The 10,643-nt window shown below is 35.6% G+C and overlaps 1 protein-coding gene across 1 annotated transcript; it reads left to right on the top strand.

The window, feature by feature from the left end:
- Window positions 1–507: 507 nt before the first annotated feature.
- LOC108913574 (zinc finger protein 90-like) lies at window positions 508–5,892 on the top strand (the record flags this gene model as incomplete). The annotated part of the gene is made up of 6 exons (XM_018719141.2): window positions 508–714; window positions 835–1,122; window positions 1,179–1,447; window positions 3,155–4,526; window positions 5,196–5,242; window positions 5,419–5,892. Coding segments are annotated over exons 1-6 (2,567 nt in total), but the record flags the coding sequence as incomplete, so codon positions are not given.
- Between the last annotated feature and the right edge of the window lie 4,751 nt (window positions 5,893–10,643).

Raw genomic sequence — 10,643 nt, 5'->3', positions numbered from 1 at the left:
CTTGTAGGATTGCTTCTTCTTGTGTGTGTGGGTGGGTGGGTGTGTAAGTGTTAGTCGTGTGGGGATGCCCCCTTACGGGGGCGTACGTGTCTTTTGGTGTATTTGTCTGTCTGGTATATTGTTTGTCGGGGGTCGCAATTTTAAAGAAATGTATTTTAAAGTAATGCAAATAACTGATAAATAAGTTAAAACTTACCTGGGCATAACCCCGGGACAGGTACCTGAACAAAGATGCCGACGGCCTCTATGCTTAGCCGGGGATTAGGTCGGTGATTAAAAGGAAAGAAAGGGATTCTTTCCAGGTAGCCTTAATAAAGGCAGGTAGATTTTGCTCGTTGCAATCACTTCACCTCACAAACAAGCACGTCCGTTCAGCTCGGCTGTTCGCACTGAACGAACCCACAACTAGATGCGCTGCTAATGTCAATAGTGCCAACTGTATTATGTATATGTTTTGTGATGCCAACTGCCAATGCTGTCATATAAGAAGCCAAGAACCAAGAAGGTTAGAAGTGACTACTGACGGCTTTGTGCTTTGTATTTTTGTCTCTGCGTTCTGTTTTCTGTTTATATTTAAAAGAAGATTGTTGCAGAGTAATGACTGATGTTAAGGAAACGTCCTGTAGGCTTTGCCTTAAACATATAACCGATGAAAGTTTTGAAGTGATAAACGACATTATCAGAGACATTCTAGATGTTCTTTTGCTGAAATTGGTAAGTCGGTAAAATATAATTAGATTGCGTTTTACTTAATCGTCTCGAGTGTAAATTAACTTTTAGTGTTTAATTGTTATTTTATGCCATTCTTTTTGTTTCAAGTTGCATATTTTTCAGAAATTTGATGAGAGCATAGAGGCTATATGTAACGCTTGCAGAAGAAAGTTAAATGCTGCTTCAGAATTTAAGTCGACGTGTTTGAATACTGATAACACAATTATTCGATATGTGGATAGCGAAAAAATGTTACAGCTCGACTTAAGAGAAGTGTGCATCCAGGAAAGGAAAAGTGAATTAGTGTACAGTCAGAAAATATGTCGATTGTGTATGCGCCCAGTAGAAAGTGAGTTTAGGTGCATACGTGAAGAGGAACTTGAAGCTATTCAGAAATTGACACCTGGCATGGTAGGAACAATATTAAATACTTGCATATTTTGTAATTTAACGAAATTGCTTTGTAGAATATAAATATTGTCAAAGATCCCGTTGTTTGTAAGCCATGCTTTGATTCTCTGTGTACTCACAACAGTTTCCTAAAGGATTGCTTGGAGATAGAGGAAAAAATTAAAAGTAGTTTTGATAGTTCAGCCACAGGAAGTCAAATAGATACATCTCCACTTGATTTTTTTGTTAAGACTGAAAACCTGGACAAGGAATCCGATATTAAGGAGATTGAAATGTCGATCAAAGCTGAATGTGTCGACATAAAATCGGAAGATGAGGAAAGGAGGTAAGAGGAAACTATTTTAACATTAATTTAAAAAAGATGGCAACCTGTGGTACTGACGTTTCCTGATTTATATGATTAAATACTTACAATCTGGTGATACAGTAATTGTAATAAATTATGACATTGTCGGTTATATAAGATATCATACAAATTTTTATATAATCATTAAGTGTTAGGTTAACAAATTATTGGGAAAATATGTAAGCTCTTTATAAAACAGTCAGTCATTGTGAATATTGTAAAAATTATATTTCCAAAAAAAAAAAAATAATTAAATTTTTTTCCATGACATTTTTTGATGGAGAAGAAAATATAGATAATTGCGAAAAAAACATTTTTAATTTAAAACAAACGATTTGAAGATGCAAAATTTATCCTTGAATTGATTTTTCACATTGAAAGAAAAATCGCAGCTCTTTGAACTCTTGTCATTTTTTTGTGTTACTTTGAGGTTAAAAAAAAACAAAACTATCTTCAATATCAATATCAGGTTTAGCAATATCCTTAAATACGACATTTTGGAATCATGTTTCTTGCATTGAAAAAAATAAATTCATCAAAAGACGATAAGAATGTCTTTTGGAGGATAGTTCGAGCTTCTCAAAACGCTTAGATTTTCTGTAACGCCATTAGTTCCAGAATAATTCATTAACAAATCCAAAACAGATTTTGCTTTGGTGATATAAAGGTCTTGAACAGCTCAAATCAAAGAGGATGAATTAAACTAAAGGAGCTGACAGGTGGGATTGCCAAAAAAAAATATTGAGACCCATGGATCTGTTGAAAGTGAAGCAAAAATTATAAAAAAAAATTCCCCGGATTTCTTTTGATTTCGAAAAGGTGGTCGACAATAAACATTTTTCAGTTTCAAATCCTGAAACTAGAACCTTCAAGCTTCAATTTACTTGTTTTTTATTGCTCGACGACCATTTTTCGTCAAGTTACAGCCTTTCGAAAATCACCTAAAAATTTAGGATTTTCTTTTTATCCTTTAATTCTTGTGACTAGAGTATTAAAATTAGTGATAAGGTAAAAAACAAAAACTAAAAAACGTTGACAAACAAAAAAACATTAAAATTTAATAAATTTATTAATAATGCTATTGTAGATTGTATTTAAATTATCCGTATCTGACTTTTATCAATGGAGTTATTGTGTCAGTTTATAGATAGCATCTCACAAATAGCATTTTTGATCATTAATTCGTTATCAAAGATCTGAATCGATTCATCATTAAAATTAAAATTATGTTATTAGTACTATCATTGATTATATTACGGTCAAGGATAACTATGTAAAAAGAAACAGGATAATCGTTAGATTTTAATATTTACTTAAATTGACAAGTATTCTTATTGTGGTATTACTTAATATTTGAATTTTGTTCACGGAAATTATTTCACTATAATAAAAATTAAATAATGCCTTGTGGTGTTTACAAACTTATAATTGTTATCCTTTTTAATAACACATAATTCAATCAAGTCTAAGAGTGACGATGATAGAAATGACAGCAAGCACTAAATTTTTACGATACGGTGGTACAAATGTACAATTAATAATCACATCTCATTAACTTCAAATGTAAAGGTGCCCGTTTATTGGAATAGTCTTTTGCAAATTGCAATATTTTGGCATGTGTCACCTATATCCCCTAAAAATTAAAACTTGATTTTAAAAAATGCCCTGTATGTGCAATTTTTTCAGCAACACACCACTGCAGAGCTCCGATATCGTACCATTCGAGGAGAATGCCTGTAAAGATGAAGAAGAGGATGGATGTAAACATGAGAATGGATCAGAAATGAAAATCAATCAGGAGCCAAAAGTATTGTACAAATGTGAGAAATGCATTTACGAAACTGGAAGTGAAATTCGTTTTACGGCACATTGTGCGAGACATGAGAAGGATTTGGAAGCACATGAATGTGAATCGTGTGACTACGAAACTGAAAATAAGAAATTACTTCTGAAACACCCGTTGAAGCATAAAGATTCTTTGCAGATTCAAATGTACAGATGTAACGATTGTGATTATGAAGCAAGGTACAACAGTCATTTCAAACAGCATCAACTGAAACATAAAGATCCTTCACAGGTTCAGATGTACATGTGTCACGATTGCGATTATGAAACTATATTCAAGAGTTATTTCAAACGGCATCAACTGAAACATAAAGATCCTTCACAGGTTCAGATGTACAGGTGTCACGATTGCGATTATGAAACTAAATACAAGAGTGATTTCAAAAAGCATCAACTAAAACATAAAGATCCTTTGCAGGTTCAAATGTACAGGTGTCAGGATTGCGATTATGAAACTAGATACAAGAGTTATTTCAAAAAGCATCAACTGAAACATAAGAATCCTTCGCAGGCTCAAATGTACAGGTGTCACGATTGCGATTTCAAAACTAAATACAAGAATAATATTAAAGTGCATCAAAGGAAACATAAAAATCCTTCGCAGATTCAAATGTACAGTTGTAATGACTGCGAATACAAAACTAAGTACAAGAATGCTTTCAAACTGCACCGACTGAAACATGAAGATCCTTCTCAGGTTCAAATGTACAGGTGTTACGATTGTGATTATGAAACTAAATCCAAGACTTATTTCAAACAGCATCAACTGAAACATAAAGATCCTTCACAGGTTCAGATGTACAGGTGTCACGATTGCGATTATGAAACTATGAACAAGAGTCATTTCGAAAAGCATCAACTAAAACATAAAGATCCTTCGCAGGTTCAAATGTACAGGTGTCAGGATTGCGTTTATGAAACTAGATACAAGAGTTATTTCAAAAAGCATCAACTGAAACATAAAGATCTTTCGCAGCTTCAAATGTACAAGTGTAACGACTGCGATTACAAAACTAGATATAGGAGATGTATCATACAGCACCAACTGACGCATAAAAATCCTTCTCAGGTCCAGACATACAAGTGTAACAACTGCCCCTTTGAAAGTAAATACAAGAATCATCTGCAGCGGCATCAACTGAAACAAATATGCTGCACAAGTTCTAAACGTATTAGTGTAATGACTGCGATTACGAATCCAAATATAGGAGTGGTATAAAATATCACGTGTTGAAGTATAAAATATTAGATTATATCGATTCATGTTATAATTATCATTTGATAAGTTGGTATTACTGTTCCGTTCTTTTGTGTTTTGTTCTATGTTGTATTTTGTTCTGTACTCTGCGTGTCAGTTCACAGGCAATAAAAGAGTTTAATAAAAAGGTGCATTTTATTAAAAAAATTAAAAGTAAAACTATAAAAAAACTCAACAGGTTATGGGCCCAGGTTAATTCTGAAATACGTCAATGTAAAAATCAAGCAAAGGAAAGTGTAATAAAAGAGCTGTGTCCTGAAAAAAAAGTAAAACAAAATGGAGGAAGAAACGAGTGTGGTGTAGATTGAAAAGCAAGTAGATGAAGGATCATTTCCAATCTGGAACTTCCAGTTAAATGTAGTTCCAAAAGCAAATGGTCTCTATGTTGTTGTAAAATGTCACAACTGGCTGATCTGAATCTTTTATTAATAAAATGTATAAAATCAAAATTCTTTGTCTTATTCCAGCTTTATACTTTATTACACTATTTGGACAGCATAAAAATTGTTTCATTATAATAAAGATTAAATAATGCTTTGTGGAGTTCATAAACTTATAATTGACTGCTTATTTTTGAAAATGTGGAAATTACTATCCTTTTCAATAACACATAATTCAATAAAGTTAAGAGTGACAACGATAGAAATGAAAGCAAGCACTGAATTGTTCCGGTACGGGGGTACAAATGTATAATTACTTAATAATCACATCTTATTAACATCAAATGTAAATTTTCCCATTTATTAGAACAATTATTTGTAAAACAACATTTTGGCATGTGTCACCTATAACCCCTAGAAATTAAAACTTGATTTTTAAAAATACCCTGTATGTGCAATTTTTTCAGCGACACACCACTGGAGAGCTCCCATACCGTACCATTCGAGGAGAGTGTCTGCAAAGATGAAGAAGAGGATGGATGTAAACATGAGAATGGATCAGAAATAAAAATCAAGCAGGAGCGCAAAGTATTGTACAAATGTGATAAATGTATTTACGAAACTGGAAGTAAGATCCGTTTTACGGCACACTGTGCGAGACACGAGAACGATTGGAAAGGGTATAAATGTGAATCCTGCGAGTATAAAACTGAAAAGAAGAAATTACCTCAGAGACATTTGTTGAGGCATAAAGATCCATCTCAGGTTCAAATGTACAGGTGTAACGACTGCGATTTCGAAACTAAATACAGCCACTATATGAAACAACACCAATTGAAGCATAAAGATCCATCACAGGTTCAAATGTACAGGTGTAACGACTGCGATTTCGAAACTAAATATAAGAGTTATATCAAAGAGCACCAACTGAAGCATAAAGAGTTCACACAGGTTCAAATGTACAGGTGTAACGACTGTGATTACGAAAGTAAATACAAGAATTGTGTCAAATGGCACCAACTGAAGCATAAAGATTCTTTACAAGTTCAAATGTACAGGTGTAAAAACTGCGAATACGAAACTATATACAATTTTCATATGAAACGGCACCAACTGAAGCATAAAGATTCTTCACAGGTTCAAATGTACAGGTGTAACGACTGTGATTACGAAAGTAAATACAAGAATTGTGTCAAATGGCACCAACTGAAGCATAAAGATCCTTCACAAGTTCAAATGTACAGGTGTAAAAACTGCGATTACGAAACTATATACAATTTTCATATGAAACAACACCAACTGAAGCATAAAGATTCTTCACAGGTTCAAATGTACAGGTGTAAAGACTGCAATTTTGAAACTAAATACAAGAGTTATATCAAAGAACATCAACTGAAGCATAAAGAGCCCACTCAGGTTCAAATGTACAGGTGTAACAAATGTGATTACGAAACTAAATACAAGCGTAACATCAAACAACACCAACTGAAGCATAAAGATCCTTCACAAGTTCAAATGTACAGGTGTAAAAACTGCGATTACGAAACTATATACAATTTTCATATGAAACGGCACCTATTAAAACATAAAGATCCTTCGCAGGTTCAAATGTACAGGTGTAAAGATTGCGATTTTGAAACTAAATACAAGAATTATATCAAACGACACCAACTGAAACATAAAGATCCTTCACAGGTTCAAATGTACAGGTGTAACGACTGCGATTTCGAAACTAAACATACAAACATATCAAAAGGCATCAACTGATAGATAAAGATCCATCACTGGTTCAAATGTACAAGAGTATATACTGCAATTCTGAAACTCAATTAAAGGGTAAATAGATAGATATACAGGGTGCCCCAAAAGTGACGCCCGTCCTTCTAGGATTTGATTAAGGAAACAAAAACGAATTGAAAATCAAGAGTGGAAAATTTTCCGATTGTTTTCCGTTGTTGAGTTATTCAAAAATGTATTCAAAAAACTGAAAGTGAAACTGAAAGTGAAAATCCATTTTTTTGTCTCAAAACTGAGGTCTGTGCTTATGGGAACCAAGACATATAATTTATAACCAGTAGAGTAGATAAGTATAGTTTTCGATTGTCGGTTTTACCTGGGTATAAGGAATTATTTAAACCTGAAAAGGTTAAAGAAAAACATTTTTATAATAAAACAAATTAAAACCATAAAGTGCTTAAATAATAGAAATTGTTTTTACAAAAGGTGTTCAAATAAATTGCCTTCTATTTCAAGACAAAGATTATCACGATTCAACATTGAAGCATGAACTCTTTGTAGCATCTCTTGATCTATTAACGTGACAGCAGCGTATATACGGACTATAAATCTTTTCTTTTAAATAACCCCCATAAGAAAAATCTAGGGGATTCAGATCTGGTGATCTAGGAGGCCATGGTCCACCTCTTCCAATCCATCTGTCTCGGAAGTTTTGTTTCAGATAATTTTATATTAGTAAACCATAATGTGATGGAACTCCATCATGTTGAAACCAATAATTTAGTCTAACTGCTAACGGAACGTCATGCAACAATGGCAATGGTAAGTTTTCATTTAAAAACATACAGCTGCAGCAAATACAGCTTTGAACTACATAAATATTTAATAACCCAGCCCAAATGTTTATTTTTAGCTTTTTGAATAACTCGGCAAAGAAAAACAATCGGAAAATTTTCCACTCTTGATTTTCAATTTGTTTTTGTCCCCTCAATCAAAACCCATAAGGACGGGCGTCACTTTTGGGACACCCTGTATATTAGGTTGGCCCAAAATAAAACGAATATTTTTTTTTTGTGTCTCTTGTGAAAATATGTTAGTTTATCATGTTTTAAGAGCCCCCTCAAAATATCAGCTTAAAAAAATTTTTTTAGAGGTCGCTCAAGATTTTTCAAAATTTCCAAAATCTTCAAAAATTATTATTTTTTATTTTGTTTTATCATTTTCTAGGTTGAAAAAAAATCTCGATTCTGAAAATTTCAAATCGATACTTTAATTTCAGAAGGTCGCTCATAATTGTTCATTCAATTCAAAGTGTACCTATGTTTTCGACCTCTAAAAATAAATATCAATGAAATAATAATTTTTTTTTTATTGAATTTGATGAACAAAAGAATAGAAATAAATCACGAGACATTTAAATTTAAAAAAATTTAAAAATTATAAATATTTGACAGTGCGGTAGTAAATTTTGCCTCGAGAAATTTTTTAAGTCTTGTAATTTATTTCTATTCTTTTGTTCAACAAATTCAATAAAAAAAATTATTAGTTCGTTGATATTTAATTTTAGAGGTCGCTCGAAAACATTTTAGGTATAAATACTACTTTTAAAGTTAAAATAATTATGAGTGACCATTAGAAATTAAAATATCGATTTGAAATTTTCAGAATTGAGATTTTTGTCATCCTAGAAAATGATAAAATAACGAGAAAAAAAATTTAAAAAAAAATTTCTTTAATCATTCTGCTATTTAGGTTAGGTTCATTCATAAAATAAGGCACAGGGACAGCTTGTCAAATACATATAATTATTACATAGCGAACACTCGTATTTTCATTATTTCATTCATTACGATTAAGTACTTGTTTATAACACTTCCATATTGTCAACGTTAACAATAAATGCAAATTAAAATAAGATATTTAACCATAATTTGTGTTGATGACAATAAAAAAATTAACGTTTTGTGTCTTGTGCCAGTTCTGAGTATTTTTTGTTTAGTTCTAAAACAGGTAAAAAGATGTTGGAAATGAAAAAAATAAAGTTAATTTTTAACAGATATTTTTATTTCATTAAAATTTACAAAATACAAACGAATTTTTATCTATTCTTTAGGTGCCGCCACCATTATTCTATGGCTAGAAGTTGGCCTCAATGATTTGGGATCGAGGGGGATTATCCCTCTTTATCCTGCCTCATCTCGTGTAGGCCTGGACAGCCTTCGTAGGTGGGCCCCATCCGTCGTCTACCCCGACCGCAAATGCGGCCGGTGTAGGCGCTTTGTGGGACCTCCTTTTGTCCTGGCTGGGCCCCGCCGGCTAGGGCCCTTTCTTCTGGCGCTCTTCTTGCTTCGCCGGCTCGTCTGTGTAAACCCCGGGGGTAGTGTCATGTTTATGTGTGGTATGGTTGGGTAGGGTAGTGCGGCTATGCAGCCTGGGATGCGCTTTGCTAAGGTGGCCCTTAGGCTAGCGCGGGAGGGGAGGGTTAAGGAGGGTATGGGGTGTGTGTGTGTGTGTGTGTGTGTCGTTGTCTTCGTTTCTTGATCCTGGCTGTCTCTGAAACAGAAAAGGTTAGCGGGAGGGGGGGGGGTCATTGGGGTGGTCACCCAGGGTCAAAAAGTTGGTGTCTAGGTCTTTTGTGTTTGTCGGTCACGTCGGGTACGTAGTCAACGGCTTGCCTGAGGAGGGGATTGTCATGTCTAGCGGCTACGTCAAATCGTTTCTCCGCGTTTTGTCTTATTGTCTGTGTAGCGTTTGTGTATTGTAAGTCTCGTAATATGTCAGTGTTTCTTACGTACCAGGGCGCGTCGGTGGCCGTGCGGAGGGCTATGTTTTCCACAGCCTGTAATGACTTTAAGTGGCTTTTTGCCGCGTGACCCCACGCCGTGGAGGCGTAGGTTAGCTGCGGTTGAAGTACCACCTTGATAAGCGTTCGCTTATTCCTTAAACTGAGGGTGTTTCCACCTTTGAGTAAGGGATAGAGCCTAGCCCTGGTGGTCTTCGCTCGCGCCACCGTCTCCACGATGTGCGGTTTCCACGTGAGACGCTGGTCCATCGTCACGCCCAGGTATCGTGTTTGTCGATTCCAGGAGATGGGTTCCTGGGATAGTGTCAGTCTGTCGAGGTTTTGTGGGATTTTTCGTTTGGTAAAAAGGATAGCCGAACTTTTGTTGGGATTAATTTTGACTTTCCACCTGTTGCACCAGGTTTCAAGTTGGTCTAAGGAGTTTTGGAGGAGGGAGACGGAATATCTAGGATCTACGGATTGGGATGTGATTGTCAGGTCGTCGGCGTATAAGTATATGTTGGTGTTGGGGGGATGTGGGATGTCGGAGTTGTAAATGGTGTATAGGTGTGGGGACAGGACGGTGCCCTGGGGGACACCGGCCTCCATGGGACGGGTGGTGGAAAGGGAATCTTGGATTTGGATGCGGAATTTTCGGTGGTGTAGGTAGGATTTTATGAGTTTGGTAAAGGATATGGGATATTGGTTGGTGAGCATTTTCATCAGTAGGCCCTCATGCCAAACCGTATCGAAGGCCTTTGCGACGTCCAGGAAGACAGCACCAGTGTACTGTCCCCTGTTGAAGGCCGATACAGGTACCGAAAAGTAACTGAATTTTACAGCTCTAATAGACACAACTTAAACTCTCTTTTGAAAAGGAACAGTTTCCAGGTAGAGAGGGTAGTATCTGTATGATTCGTATAAACGATACGAATCTTTGTTGGGAGCCCCCTGCCTGCTAACCTTTACTGTTTCAGAGACCTCCAGGATCAAGCCTAAAGCCACCTTAGCAAAGCGCATCCCAGGCTGCATAGCCGCACTACCCTACCCAACCATACCACACATAAACATGATACCACCCCCGGGGTTTACACAGACGAGCCGGCAACGCAAGAAGAGCGCCAGAAGAAGCCAGGACAAAAGGAGGTCCCACAAAGCGCCTACACCGGCCGC

This window comes from Anoplophora glabripennis, unplaced genomic scaffold (genome assembly GCF_000390285.2).
Source record: "Anoplophora glabripennis isolate ALB-LARVAE unplaced genomic scaffold, Agla_2.0 scaffold1172, whole genome shotgun sequence".
In the NCBI taxonomy this organism is placed as follows: Eukaryota; Metazoa; Arthropoda; class Insecta; order Coleoptera; family Cerambycidae; genus Anoplophora; species Anoplophora glabripennis.
Note: the sequence above shows the minus strand (reverse complement) of the source record. Positions and strands in the feature narration are given on the sequence as shown.